Here is a 16083-nt window from a genome sequence, read left to right as displayed (position 1 = left end):
GGCTTCCTGCATCCTTCTGGTGCATCACACCCGGTGGCGGATGCGAATTCTGCAGTGGGACCTGAAGTTTCAGTGGGCCCAGCATCAGGGCAACCTGTCCGACCATGTCCTGATCTCGGAGGGCACTGCGAGACAGCTGCAGTGGTCGTTCACGGACCGCGATTGGGTCCGCGGCAGATCCCTCTCCTTTCCCCAACCGGAGCACGTAGTTGTGATGGAGCCGTCCCTCCAGGGCTGGGGAGGCCACATGGGAGAGGCGGAGATCAGAGGCCTCTGGTCTCCGGCGGAGTCCCAGCTCCATATCAACCTTCTGGAGCTGCGGGCGATTCGTCTGGCACTGAAGGCATTCCTCCCCTCTGTCCGAGGGAGTGCAGTGCAGGTGTTCACGGACAACACCACTGCCATGTGGTACTGCAACAAACAGGGCGGTGTGGGGTCCTGGATCCTCTGTCTAGAGGCTCTGCGCCTCTGGCAGTGGCTGGAACATCAGGGCGTGACCCTGGTGGTTCACCACCTGGCAGGTTCTCTGAACGCCAGGGCGGACGAACTCAGCCGACGGTGCTCGATGGATCACGAATGGCGTCTGAACTCTGACGTGGCGCAAGGCATCTTTCTGCAGTGGTGAGAGCCTTGGTTAGATCTGTTTGCCACCGAAGAGAACGCGCAATGTCATCAGTTCTGCGCGTTGGAATTTCCAAGGCGGCACTCGCTCGGCGACGCATTTCGTCGCGAGTGGAGTTGCGGTTTGTTATACGCCTTTCTGCCTATACCACTTCTGCCCAGAGTGCTGCAGAAAATCAGGCGCGACCGGGCCCAAGTCATCCTTGTGGCTCCGGACTGGGCTCGAAGGTACTGGTATCCCGAGCTACTCAATATGTCAGTCGGTCCCCCGATCCGTCTGCCTCTTCAGGAGGACCTTCTGTCGCAGCAGCAGGGGACGGTCCTCCACCCGAACCTGTCCAGTCTCCACCTCCATGCTTGGAGATTGAGCGGCGACAGTTGAGGCCGTTTGACTTGCCTCCTGAAGTCTGTAATGTTATTCTGGCAGCCGGGCGTCCCTCCACAAAGTCGGTATACGCCTGCCGGTGGAACAGATTTGTGGTATGGTGCACAGCAAAGGCTGTGGATCCCCTTTCTGCCCCTCTTTCTGAGGTTCTTCTCTTCCTTCTTTCTCCTGCCCAGCAGGGCTCTGCTCTGGGCACTATCAAGGGCTACCTTTCTGCCCTTTCGGCCTTCGTAAGACTGCCTGATCAACCTTCTTTGTTCAAGTCCCCTATAGTAACTCGTTTTCTGAAGGGCATCACACACATGTTTCCACCTGTTCCCTTTGAGATGCCTCAGTGGGACTTGAACCTGGTTCTTACTTTCCTGATGTGCGCTCCCTTTGAGCCACTTCATTCTTGTCCTCTCCGTCTTCTCACTTTGAAGACAGCTTTCCTGGTTCCCCTCACCTCTGCCAGGAGAGTGAGTGAGCTCCAGGCTCTATCTTGCAAACCCCCTTTCCTGTCTGTACATCCGGACAAAGTGGTGTTGCGTACAAAACCCTCTTTACTGCCCAAGGTAGTCTCTGCTTTCCACATCGGGCAGTCCATCAGCTTGCCCTCCTTCTTCCCGCCTCCGCATCCTTCAAAGGATGAAGAGCGGCTCCATCGTCTGGACCCAAAACGTGCGCTTTCATTCTATGTGGATCGCACACGCCAGTTCCGGGTGGATGACCAACTCTTTGTTGGTTACGTAGGTGCGAAGAAGGGACGGGCGGTGCATAAGCGGACCATCTCTCGTTGGGTCGTCTTATGCATCAAGGCGTGCTACTCCTTGGCTAGAAAGGAGCCTCCAGTTGGGCTGAGGGCCCATTCCACTCGAGCCACGGCGGCTACTACTGCCCTGTGTCGGGGAGTCCCACTGCAGGACATTTGCCAGGCGGCTACATGGGCCTCGCTGCACACCTTTGCGAGGCACTACTGCCTGGACAGTCAAGTCCGGAGGGATGGCTTCTTTGGCCGTTCCGTCCTCCAGGACTTTCTGGTGTAAGTATTAGTTCGCAGACCCACCACCGGGGTTGGTATTGCTGGGGTATCTATTCTAAGGTAAGGAATCTAATACTAACCTGTTTCTTTCAGATGAACAAGTTACTTACCTTCGGTAACGATATATCTGTAAGAAACAGTAGTTCGTATTGGATTCCTTACCGCCCCACCCATCCTCCCCGTTCTGCGAACTGATACCTAGGGTTAAGGTCATCCCCTTTCAGGGCCCTAGTTTCTTGGCACCAGTGTTGGTTCTAGCATGGCTCTGCGTATCTGGCGCGGAAAAGCTGTGTCTAAGAACTGACGTCAGCGCGCATTGGCGGGGTCTAAGTACTCCGACGTCATTCCGGCGCAGACGACGCTGACGACGGACGCGGAGCCAGAGACGACGCCTAACGACGCGCAGGGGTATTGCTACGCAAAAATTTCCGGATCCAGTCTGACGCCTGGGGATATTCTAAGGTAAGGAATCTAATACTAGCTACTGTTTCTTACAGATATATCGTTACCGAAGGGAAGTAACTTGTTCGTCAGTTCCCCACTCCCGGATGAGGAGCAGGTCACTGGTACTGCCCCCTGCCCCTCTTTGTGCAGTTGTTGTCTTCTATGCACTCTATGTCTGTTGCTTGCCTGCTGGTCTCTAGGGGTACCTATCATTTAAAGTGCGTCTTTCTACGTGTGCTGTCAGTCTGTGGAAATAGTTAGATTTCTGTATGTAACCATTAAAACTAGTAAATAAAAATATCCCCCAAAAATCTGATCGAAGCACTGCATTTGTGTGCGTCTGAAAGTGCATGTTTTCCTCTCTGACTGACTGAGACCTCATACGTTCATCCATCAGTCATAGGCTAATCCAAACTAGAAAGAATGCACTAGCATTACCTCTACTGTGCCCGTTAATTGCACAGTAATAACCCTTCACACCGGAATAACTTAATAAATTGAAACACATCCAGATCCTTGCAAAGGTCATTCTTGTCCGCATCTTGAGAACATTAAAATTGTCGTCTAATTCCCATGCTCTCGCAATAAATTAACCCTGTGGGGCAGCCATAGAAATTCGCTAATATTAACACACTTGTCTGAATAAACTTTCTTTCTAATATCGAACAACCTTAACATCATGTTAGCATGGTTGGGTAATGCACTCATGACACACTTTAGTTATATTTTAAAATTGTATGCACCAATCAAACATAATATTAGATGTTAATGCTCTATTAGCTTCATCATGATCATTAAAATAAAAATACCTGCAGCATATGTCTTTTAGTGTGTAGCCTCTATCAGAAAATGCATAAAAAATTCTAGCCACATATTCAGTCATGAAATTAATAATTGTCCGAAACTGGAATTGATAGAACAGTACAAATACAAATACATTTTTAAAATGGCACTTTTACTAAACTGATTCAGTGGAGGGATGCAGACCTATCTAAAGGCCTGTGTAGCAGCCGCGGAGCTCCTATTCCCATTTTATTGTGTGCAACCTGTGGAATGTTTTGCATGAGCGTTTGCTACTTGCAGTAGCTGTTTGTTCTTTTTATCGGTACCTGCTTATTTACATGTTGCAATGAAGTATATATGGTTGTCATCAGAATTAAATGGTTGTGTGATGTGATGTTATGTAATGTAATTTTATTAAAGTGTAAGGTGAATGGAATGACACCTGGGGTCACCCCTTTGATTGAATAGAAATGACGCCACTGTTTGATACATTATTTGAAAGTCATGATTAGCATTGTGAAAGTGACATTTATTTACTCCTTATCTTTAGCCACCATGAGAAGTTACCTGTTTACTTGCGCTGTTTTACTGTTGGGTGGGTTTACACCAGGATCCGTTCTCGTGGGGTTGAGATTTTACAGAGACTCCATTTGTATACGGTAAGTGAATGGAAGGTAAAGTCACATTGTGTTATTTACAAACTTTGCATTTCTCCTGGGAAGGATGCATTTCTTTCTGGTGCTACCATTTTTTCTTGTGTATTCCATTTCTTAAATTGTATATTTTATTGTTTATAGTTACAAGTTTTTGTTTCTCTGTTTGTTTTTTGCTTAAGGGACCAAGTGCAAATATCTGGGATGTTCACTGACACAATTTTAATTAAAAGGGCTTGCTGCATTGTGCCTAGCACTTCAGTTTCGTACAGGGTCGTTACTATCTTTGATGTTGGCCTTTACATTATTCTATGGACTTCGTTTTTTGGTGTTTCTCAATTTTTGTTTTAGCTGTTGCTCAGGTTTGGATGAACACTTGCATAATGTGGATACCATATGTTACTGTGTTGACAATTTGATTCACTGTCTTCTTCCAGGCTAATCACGCAGTATAGTTCTGGATTTGTCCTGCAGCAGATTTAGGGGATGTTTAATGCCTTACTGCAGCTTAACAATTATTTTCTAAAGTGCATTAATGTCAAGTCGTTTTATTGCACATATCACTTCAATTTGTCTAAAAGATACCTTAGTGCCAAAAGGTGTCTTGGGTATCAATATCAGCACCATTTATTTCTTGACTTATTGATTTCAGAAATGGAAAAATAGATGTAATATAATAATTATAATATATTAATATAATATTGTTTCTATGCTCTTTTGTCATTGTTTCTTGACCTATTTCCGAGAATCGTCTTGTTCAGAACTATCAAATCATTCAAAATGGCCATTATGATTATGAAAAATTCCATCTCAATCTATAATAAATCAATAGTCACAGTTTAGAAATACTTGTGGCACCCAGAAGAAGCCAACACTTTATGTGCAATGAATGCAATTGGTGCTAACAGACCTTTCCCCCATGCTAGCTATGCTATAGATCACATTTATTCAGGATTATTTGTCAATAAGCTGTGTTTAGCATTGTATAATTGTATCTGACATGTTTTTGTCTGTTTTTCTGTGTTATATAAACACTCTAATCATTTATTATAATTTTTCTAATCGATCCCCTAACCTTACACATGAATCAAGGTGCACACAGAAGGGTACAAGGTGCCATAATAAATTGAAATTGAAGGACATATCAGTGTTAACTTAATGTTTGAAAAATATGACTAGCCATACTAAACTATTTTAATCAAGGAGAATTGTTTTCATGAAAATTGGCAAGTATTTCCACTTTCTTCAATACAGTTAATATTATATATATATATTTTGTCAAAATTAGATCGCCTTTAATGTTTCCTCACAAATGTATTACAGTTTTCAATTCCCATGCTAAATTAACCATTTTATGAAACATGTCGGAGATTTAAATACACTCCTTCATTCTTTCTAGATTCTTACAGATAAACAAATATGCAGTCTCAAAATTTGTTATTATTCCATAAGCAAATTTAGGAAACTTCAGCGCTTGATGGTTAGTTTGTTATAAGAAGGACATCATACTCCTGCGTGTGTGCAGTTACCTCAGTCATGTTTTTCATTAAGTACTGTCTCAACACTTGAATTTAAAAATCCAACATGCCTCCTGGTTAGTCATTTTACCGTTTGTATCAGCAGTTCTGAAATTTGCTATTATTCTCTGAATTAAAAAAAGCTTCCAGATCCTCTTCTGTATGATCGCTGTCTAAATAGTGGAACACCATAGGGGTGGATAGTTATTTGTTTCTAATACACAACCTCTGTTTAATAATCCTACATCTAACAAACCTTCTGTGCAGTCCTATACGTGGGCGGCTCCTCTCGCAGATTACTAGATGTATATTGTTCTTAGTGGCGTTAATGTGCCCATTAGTTTTATGCTGATTTTTTTCACATAAAGTTCTGTAGTAGGGCATCTCTATGTATAGTCATAATCTAGGGAATAGTCCCTCCCATGTGCGTGGACCCCGGAGCAATCAAAAACAATCTCTTAAACGGTCTTCTGTGCAATCCTGCATAGACACTTAAGAGAAAATTAAAGACAATAATGCAGCCTATACCTGTAAGGCTACACTGTCCAGTACTTCAACTAGAAATACAAAGGAAATTCCACCAATATCACCTGTAACACAGTCTGCTAAGTTTCATCCATAGAGAAACGTCCCCTTCACAAATTCCTTGGAATGATTGACAGACAAGCCCCATAGGCTGCCATTATATGTCTGGAAAAGGGATACCGTGCCTTTAAGGAACTCTCCAGAGACCCTCGGTATCCCATGATGCACAGCAAACTCCTTTTACTTTCAGTTCTTTTTGAACCTGTTTATTTTCCCTTTATTTATGTTGACAATTTTAGGTGACAGATACATTGTTGGATTTTGTTTTTTGAACAGTGAATCTTAAATGAATATCACATTGATTTATTAATTCTGGGAATTATGGTAATTCTTTTTCATTGCTTTTCCAGATGAAGAAAATAACATAAATGTGGTAGTACTAAATCCTAATCTGAGGAAAATATGACGGTGCTTCATCAAGAATACATTTTCAATCAATCAATCAAGGAAAGCTTTATTTGACTGCATTTTTTTTTAACAATCATAAAAGCATAAAACATTCATAAAAATACATACAATTCCTGTTGTTATACATAGAAAAATAACAAAAATATAGAGTTCAGTATAAAGTTAAAAACAACAGTGATAAGAATCAATCTTAAAAATGGCATGGGCACCGGAGTGGAACGTGTACTGCCCCTGAGTGGGATGCAACAATCTCCAACAGTCTACAAGACCTAAGGTATCAATGAGACCACAAAGCCAGTTCTGCGCCCCCTTAAGGTCTCTCGGTGGATGTCTATCAAAAATACCAGACACAACCGCATTAAAATCACCACCCAATATCAATGACCCCTCGGGGAGAGCCAGGAGAACCTGCCCCAGATCTGCGAAGGTAGTGGACTGCAAACTGGGAGGGACATATACAGATACCAGGGACAGGGTCCTACCCTCCCAACGACCAGTAAGGACGACATAGCGCCCTCTATCATCGAGAACGGTTGCATCCACCTCCAGCGGGTGAGAATTCTTAATAAGAATACCCACCCCTCGGGAACCTGAGGAAAACCCTGCATGAGCGGCCAAACAATACCCCTTCCGATTCATAGCGTAGCATGTATTGCCTATCAAGTGAGTTTCCTGTAGTAGGACCACAACTGGGGAATGACGTTTTAACTGCTGCAGTACCACCCCACGCTTTATCCTATCCCCCAGCCCATTCACATTCCATTTCAGAAGTCTCAACCCCCTACCCCCCACCGCACACAAGAAAGAAAATCCAACCCCAAGAGGAACCCAGCGCTCCGCTCAGAAAGTCTTGCAATACATTGCCTTGCAGAAAACGAAACTGAAAAAACACAACCCCCCTCCTCCCCACCAAACAACCCGTTACAACACCCCCCACCCTGCACCCCTGCATAAGACTAGTAAGCCACCCCAACTTGCAGTGTGCCTGTCGCCCCCACATCTAAACTAATCTACAGAAAGTAAATCAGAGGAGGAAAATGACCCCCCAATAGCCCGCAACCCCCCGAAGTGCCTCACAAAATCAAATTACACAATTAGTGCGCCACAGTTCGAAGCTTCCAGAATACCCCAGGAACCAGTCAATGATAAGGCTTATTCCTGGTCCATCTCTGCCCGTCCTGCGGATGATGAGCCGGAAGAGTATCAAGCCAGTCGGACACTACGTCTGGGCTGTCGAAAAAATAAGTCCGCTCTGCATGTTCGCTACGCAACTTGGCCGGAAAAAGCATGGCGTATTTGTGGCCCATCTCTCAGAGTCTCCTTTTCACCCCAAGAAAGCCAAGTCTCTCTGCACGGCTTGGGTAAAGTCTGGATAAAAACTGATGGTAGTGTTCTCAAACTTTATGGGACCGCCTGTACGCGAAGCCTGCAGGATAGCGTCTCTGTCGAGGAAATACAAAATTTGTCCTATTATAGGCCGCGGTGGGGCACCCGTCTTGGGTTGTCGACCCGGAACTCTGTGAGCTCGTTCCACAGTGAAAAAATTGCTCAGTCCCCTGGGTGCAAGGTGATTCATGATCAGGTTCTCCACAAAAAGATCAGTTTCTGAATCCTCCGCCTTCTCCGGAACTCCTATAATACGGACTTTATTCCGCCTAGACCTTCCTTCAAAATCCTACAGCCGACGTGCAAGGAGGTCATTGGAAGCCCTTAGGTTGCGAACCTCTGTCTGCATCTCAACGACGTCGTCCGTCAGGCTAGAAGTCTTAATATCCATCGATTTAACCTTTTAGTTGGTTTTCGCTAGGTCCGTGCGGATCAAATTCACATCAATCGCCACAGTGTCAAGTTTATGGGCAAGAGTCTCCATTTGTCCCCCGAGGTACGATCTGATCCCATCAATGGCTGCCATGACATCTTGCAGGGTAGGCTCCGTTGCTGAGGTCAGTGGATCTTTCGTTCCCTCCAGCGACCTACCCGGTCCACTGGGTGACACCTTAGCCTGGGCATAGCGGTCCATAATGTTGGTTTGGGTATAGCTGCCCCGCCCAGTAGCCTCTGATCTCTGCTTTTCTCCTTCCGGCTTCCCCGCCATCGTGAAGACAGTAGAAATAATTACAAACTAGGGCGGGGGATAAAAGCGCAATCAAGAGGCTAAGTGGAAGGCCATGCCCGGCAACAGTCGAGTTTGGTAGAAAGATGGAGATCTCCGAGGTCCCTCGAGCAGCAGTGCGGAATCTGCAGTATTTGGTCTTTCCAGCAAACGAAAAATGAAAGTGAAAGTAAGCCGGACCGGTCGTCTCCGCCACCTCAGGCCGATGTTCAACTACAACTCGGGCACCATGCCAACTCCACAGCCGGGCATCACGGAGGCGCAGGCCGCGATCTTCAAATTGTCATAACTCCGGCTCCCGGGGTCCGATACGGATTCTGGTTGTAGTATTTGCCTCACCAGCGGTTCGTCTTAACGGGGACATATATGAAAGTCAGGATAAGCTACAGGATATATGCGGGAGGTTGCGAGGGTCTCGGGAGCCCTGTGCTCACGCGGCCATCTTGGTTGCTAGCGAAGCTCCTCCTCCTCTTCTGACATTCTTAATGTGCCCAGGTGCTGGAGACCCTCCTTTCTTAATTTCTGTCTGGGGATTTCTTGCATTGATTATGGGTCGGTAAAATATTCTGCGTGCCCTAGATCTGTCATAAAATTACGCATGTGCCTAACCTAAGGAATTTTTGAAACCCCCTCTAATTAAGGCAGTCTTGTAGTATCTCTCTATTTAACTTGGTTTCCTCCTTTACCGAAATCCTATGCCACAGCAAGATGGGTTCAAGTTTTACGATTTCCGAAATAAACGAACGACCACGCTTGTCATGGCAAGCAAAGGAAGGGGTACTAGCTAGGACTGATAGAAGATATCTTAATAATGAATTTTCCACTACTTGAATCGGGTGGACATTAACAAAACTCCAAACTCCCGCTCATACATTGCCGATGTAATACATTTGGCTTTACATATCTGAATTAGCTCAGCTAGGGGTTTCCTGCCTAGCTTCTTAGAGAAGGAGGTGAGGGCAGCTGTTTTCTCTCAAATGTGTCCATCTATAATATTGCCTCTCTAGTTCTGTGTGTTTGCAGTTATAAAAAACCTAGAATTTTTTTGTGTCCGAACCACATTTTCTACATAGTGAGAGAATGAATGTATTGGGGGTCACCTTTTGGTGGTCAATCTATTCTAAATTATGTTTGACCACTTGGAGGATATCTTGCTGGGGGATATTAGCAAATAAAGATTCTACATCCATGGTTACCAAATATTCTCTTTTTTGGTCATTAGTGACACCATCCACAAGATTTTTGAGGGTCAGGAAGGGGTCTGGCACATTATTAATCAACTTGCAGTAGATTTTGGAGGTCGGTTTCTTGATTATTGGATCTAATAGCACCCGGTCTTCCAATGGAGAATATTCTGGGACAGAAGTACCACCAGGGATGTGGGTGCACAATGCGTGTATGAGCCTCAGGTGCTGATATCTCTGAGTCTGCTGCAAATTGTATTCCCGCTGGAGTTCCTCAAAGGCGAGGGGAGAGACTCCTTTCCATACATCACCCAAGTACTCAATGCCAATCGGCTTCCACCCTTTTAAACCCTTTAGGGCGGCTACTTCATGCAAAGGATTCCCCCACACACAACGGGGTTCTACCAGTCAATGTCCTTGCCCAACCTAGTAATTTATTGTCCTCCCTCCAGCACTACTTTAGTGTGCTCTGGCCACTCAGTTCCAGACTTTTGGGAATAGAGTAGAGGTTCACAGTTTCTTCCTGGCGTGACAGCTCTATCTGATCTGTAAACCGGTTCCTCCATATCCACATACACCAAGTAATGACCTGTAACTGCGAGGCCCAATAATGGAGCCTAATGTCAGGGATAGCCAGGCCACCATCGTAGACCCCCTTCTGCAACGCGATCCTTGATGTACCCCCCTGTCACAACAACGTTCTGACTTCCTGCGCTACCCGTTTAAAGACTGTCGAAGGGACAGGGTATGGGGTATTTTAGAGGACATACCTGAGGCGTGGTAGTGTCTTCATTTTGAATAAAGCCGCCTTCCCATAAGAGAAAGCAGAAGGGTACGCCAGTGGCTGACATCAGCACCGAGGCGTCTCAGTTGGGGGCCCAAGATTCCTGTCCAGGAACGCCTTCGGTCCCGCGTAGCCTGGAAACCCAGATATTTAAATCCCTCCAACACCACCGGCGTCTCACACCGCATTGGAACTCTGGGGTGGGGGGCCCCAGTGGAAAGAACACTGACTTGGACCAGTTGATATTGTAGCCCTAATAGCTACCAAATAGTTCGGAGATATGTACCACACGTGCCATTGAGTGGTATGGTCGTGCAAGATCCAAGACTATATCATCGGCATTGAGAGAGATCCGCTCTTCCCACCTCCCTGTTGCAACTATGCCCCATATCATTGGGTCCCCCCGGATTCAATGCGCCAACGGTTCGTGCGCAAGAGCAAACAAGAGCGGGGACAAGGGGCACCCCTGCCTGGTGCCCCTTTGCAATTGAAAGGATCCCATTCAGGCACACCCTAGCCGTGGGTGCCTTGTATAGTAGTCTCACCCAACCACAACATTTGGGACCGAAGCTTCGCCTATGGAGCACCAGGAATATGTAGGGCCACTCAATACTATTGACTGCCATTGATGCGTCCAGCGCCATCAATGCCATCTGTTGGGCCGCAGGACCACTAGCATGTGGAGTATGCAATATAGTCTCCGAAGATTATGACAACTCCAGTCACCGTAGTGTTGCCGGGCGGTGAGACTCCGACATCTTAGGAACTCCAGGGAGGTGCCATCTTGTCTTTACGGGCCCGGCTCCCGAACCTCCTCTCTCTTGCTCAGTGGTACAGGGCATAAACCCTGATTGGTCTATGTGGATCAGTTCCGCAATTACAGACACCAGCCTGTCCGCTAGAGCTTTAGCCAGAACCTTGGCTTCCACATTGATAAGGGAGATGGGACGATCGGAACTACACTCCTCCGGTGGCTTTCCGGCTTTATAGATTACCACTATGGTGGCCGGTCACTGGTCCAACTTGAGTTGTCCCCGCTCCCGCGTCTCGATCAACATTTCTCAGGTCAGGGTATTATAACCGAGGCCTGCCCTTTATAAATCTCGACTGGGGGCCTATTCGGACCTGGTGCTTTAACGGATTTCAGGGAGCCCAGGGCATTACCCAGTTCCTCCTCCGTGAGGTCGTCCTCAAACACTTCACGCACTTGCGCAGACAATGTAGGCAAGGCGAAGTCCCTCAGGAATTCTGCACTGCCACTCTCCGACCTGGTGCACACCGGTGCATAGACACTCTCGAAATGGTTGGCGAAAGCTTCTGCTATGTCGTCACTTGTAGCCTGCAGTGACCCATTTATATCTCACACCCCGTCACCCAGGATATTTCCCTATCCTGTCTTGCCAACAACGCTAGGAGCTTCAGGGCTTTATCCCCTACGTCATATAAACGGTGTTGTGTCGCTAACGCATATGCCCGCGGTTCGCCATCCGCCAGGGCCCTCAGGTCCCTTTGCTTTAGCGCTAGCCCCGTCGCCCTCCATCTGACTAATTTCTTGCACAAGTGACCGAATCTGCAGGGACTCCTCTTTTTTTAACACGGATCAGCACCTGCACCTGCGCCTGCCCCTGGAGCACCACCTTGTAAGCCTCCCATAAAGTAGTGCAGGAGCCCATATTTTCTTCAAAATCGAGCTCTGAGCCCTCTCAGAGTTTGTCTCTAAGTGTTGGGTCTCGCAGGCGCCAGGAATCTATCCTTGGGAAAGTAGCCTTATCTAGGGACGGGCCTTTAAGAGTGAAACATACCGGAGAGTGGTCCGAAATACCCCTCGCCATGTGTGCAGGGTTAAGGAAGTATAGCAAAACATTTTATTAGAGTCACTACCAAGTTGTAAATTAGACACGCCAGTTAAGAGGTTTTTTGCTATACATTGTTCCCTTTTCCCCCTCCTCTTGGGCCTCAAAGCTTTAGGGGGAATACCTTTGTACCCTTACAGGGTTAAGGAAGTCCAACACTTTATCGCTGCGTGTGTAAAAGTGGTCTATTCTCGAAAAAAGAACTATGGCGTGGTGAATAGTATGTGTAGTGCCGTGAGGGAGGGTTATGTGCCAGCCACAAATCCACCATGCCCATGGCCATGACAAAGTCCGCCAGGCCGCGTTCTCCATGTCGGCTCACCCCCTGGGCCCTAGACGTGAATCTAGAGTGGGCCACCACCCTATACCCAAAATGATCTAATGCCTTACATTTACTCACTCGCAAGTGCGATTCCTTAATCAGAATAACGTCTCGGGAGTGCCTCTTAATGTGCTGCATGACTAATGTGCGCTTAATCTTGTTCCCCTGACCATTCACATTCGAGGACCATATACGCATATTAGCTAGGTTGCCATGGCGTCAAGCTGGGTGAATAACGTTTGAGTGCCTCCTCACCCGCAAAGTTCGTTTTGCGCCAACCTCCTGTGTCTTCTGGATCTCAAGGTCTTGAGCATGGTATCCCACCCACCCCAACAAATCAAATAAACAAGCCAACTCCCCCCTCTCTACAACCCTCCTGGGTGAGCCTCCAACCTCCCACCTCCCAAACATGCACAGTGCCTGTCGCCCAAACAGTGTAGAAAGAAACATTCGTAGGGAGCCATGAGCTAGCCTCCAGCAGGAAGTACTATCTGCCTGCTGATAAATCATGTCAAGCCCATACAAAGTGGTAGTGAGGCCCCCCTACTCAAAAATTCACAGGGGCAGTCTGTCAACCTATATGGAGATCGAAAGAGCGAGTGAGTCATACTTTGCGGAAATGTGTGAAGCCTCACTGGTCACGGATGCGTGTGGGCCCCTCTCTCACAGCAGCCACTCCAGGTCCCAATGTATGCCCCTCCCCGTAAACATAGGGAGTAGAACAGTTCCAGTGGTTGGATGTGTGCCCCACAGGTCACTTATCTGTCTGCGGCTGTTGCGACTGGCCGCTGGCAGTCCGCACCGCCTCTCGGTCAGTCCTACCACAGCCATCCTCTGCCTCCGATCGGTTGCTTCGTCCTTTGTGGCAAACAGTGCGCCATACCTCCAGCCCCAGTCACTGGCCTCAGCTGGAGAGTCAAAGAAATATGTTTTCCCTTCATCCATAATTTTGAGTATGGCTAGAAAAAGCATCATGTACTTTACATTCTGGACCCGAAGAGCTCTCTTAACTTCGTCAAAGGACCACCGCTGACGCTGGACGTTTAGCGTAAAGTCAGGGAAAAAATGGATGGTGGCATTCTCGTGCCGGAGGTCACCGTGCATATGTGCTGTCTTTAGAATAGCATCCATATTCCTGAAGTTCAGGATGCAGGCTATAATCATGCAGGGGGGTGCTCTAGGGTGCGGCCTGCCCCCCCAGGGCCCCATGCGCACGTTCTACAGAGAAACAGTTTGACAAACGTTTGGGCTTCAGGCGATTTAGAATCAGGTCTTCCAAGAACAGTTCTATGGATTGTCCCTCCATACACTGCGGCACTCCTACGACTCGAATGTTGTTGCGCTGGGCTCTTCCTTCCTGGTCTTCGAGCTGGGCCGAGTCTGGTTGTTGGTGAGAATAGCAACCTGTTCTTCGAGATGCTTAGTTTTGGACTGTAGGTCCAAAATTCCCGTCTCCCCGTGGACACCTCCGAAATTTGGCACAGGTTAGCGCGCAGGAGATTCACCTCCTCTGTGACAGAGTTAAGTTTCGGTTCCAGGGTGCCCTTCAGGTCTCTGATCGCCTTCATGATGTCTTTCAAGGAGGGGTCCGAGGTCAGGTTGTCTGGTTCCTCCAGCAGACCCACTCCTGTCTCAACCTCATCACGACCCCTGGCCACTATGTAGTTGTCGATGTGGTTAGCCTGTCCAGGTCCTAGTGCTTTGTTTCAACACATAGCTCAATCTGCAGCCCGTCAGCAATAGGTCACAGCAGTCCCGGATACTGCCCATGCGGCCAGCACTCCTTGGTACCTACGTCTATTTCTCAGGAGTGGCTTGCACCTTCCCCAGCGTCACTGAAGGGTCACCGGACTCTCACTTCTCGCAGGTACTGATGGAGTACTCACTTGACCGTCTACAGGGCGCCCTCCGCTGTAAGGCGACTCTATACTTTTGCCTCAACCACTGGCTTCATCCACTAAGGTGACTTTTATACTGGAGAGCAGATGGGCTCCGCCACTCAACCCCAGGAGACCCCGCGATATGCACCCAGGTGGGGGAGGGGATCGTCGCTGCCAGCTTTATGACAGTCTGTAAGCACTGTGCTCAAGGTCAGAGCACAGATCTCCGTTCTGCTTCCACCCATACTCCAGAGCTGTTCAGAACTGGACCGGGAACGGCATAGAGCCTCCCGCCACAACTCCACTTGCCTGTCGGGGATCCACTCTAAGGGTCCACTGCAGGCTCCTCCCGCTTTCAAGGCAACGCACTCTGCCTCCCAGCCGACCTCCGGAGAATCAATGGAGACGCAGGTGGCTATTCTTCCGCGCGGCCAACTCCAGCCGGGCGGTGAGGCTCCTACGTCTTAGGAGCTCCGGGGAGGTGCCATCTTGTTATTACGGGCCTGTTGTCTGAACCTCCTCTCTCTCTCTTTCAATGGTCCACGGCACCAGAGTCCGGAGACACCGCCAGGACGCCGCTGCTTTTCCACACAGCTGCCCTCTCCGGGCCCTCAGTACAACGGATAATGCCGGGTTTTTGGGCTTATACACTGTCATGTAGCGCAGCGCAATTAGATGGTAGCCATCTTCCACGGCCGCTAGCCACGCCCCCATCTGTATTGATTTTTGATATACCATACATTGATCAAATAGCTGATGATTGATTGTTAAGGAATAAAAATGCCTTACTGGGCAACCATTCATTTATAAACCCCTATGTCTGATTATCACATGTAATTCATTTGTGGGGTCCTTATTGAATATCATGTAATACTGGTCAGTATGCAGAAATTAGAGCATAGATTCAAAATAATATTCTTTTTGGCCAACACTATGCCTCTACCTTTATTGGCTGGTTTCATCATTATATCAGGATTTGTTTTTAAAGATTTTAACACTTTAACAATTTATCGTTTAACCCTCAGAGGGTGTGATGTTATTTTCAAATCACTAGCATATTTGAAAACCACTTCTTTGAAAACCATGGTCTCTGGGCCTGTTTTTCTACCAGGTAAGTAAAATGAAGATGACCTATGGATTCAACTAGTATCAATGTCTGTCATCAATTTTGTTATTAAAGTAACATTACAATCTTATTTCGCGAAACTGACAATAAATGTCAGTTAGAAAATGCCTCTTTTTGCCTGTTCACCCCCCTTTTTTCCGGCTAGTATTAGGTGGGTTTTCCATTGGAGCACTGCTGACTAATGCCCAATGTATGAGCTAAAAGAATTGTGACATTGACAAGTTTCCCGAATGACAGATTTTTTGTTGCATTAAGGCGCCAGTATATGGTGCAGGAAATACTCAAATGACGTAGAAGTTGAGTGTCACTTGTGGTCTGTATCACATATTGTGCCATACTGTAGGCTAACAAGGAAATGATAGCTTCAGGCCTACATGTGTTTCTTGACAGCTGCAGCTTTCAAA

At 47.1% G+C, this 16083-nt stretch overlaps 1 protein-coding gene across 2 annotated transcripts in view; it reads left to right on the top strand.

Moving 5' to 3' along the window:
- FAN1 (FANCD2 and FANCI associated nuclease 1) overlaps positions 1-16083 on the top strand; it is a 264195-nt gene that overhangs the window by 103571 nt on the left and 144541 nt on the right. For both annotated transcript variants that reach the window (XM_086958383.1, XM_086958384.1), the window contains one exon: positions 3805-3913. In XM_086958383.1, coding sequence (XP_086814509.1) covers positions 3805-3913 — 109 coding nt within the window. The remainder of the gene's footprint in view (positions 1-3804; positions 3914-16083) is intronic.

This window comes from Lissotriton vulgaris, chromosome 2_1, assembly GCF_964263255.1.
Source record: "Lissotriton vulgaris chromosome 2_1, aLisVul1.2, whole genome shotgun sequence".
Lineage (NCBI taxonomy): Eukaryota > Metazoa > Chordata > Amphibia > Caudata > Salamandridae > Lissotriton > Lissotriton vulgaris.
Note: the sequence above shows the minus strand (reverse complement) of the source record. Positions and strands in the feature narration are given on the sequence as shown.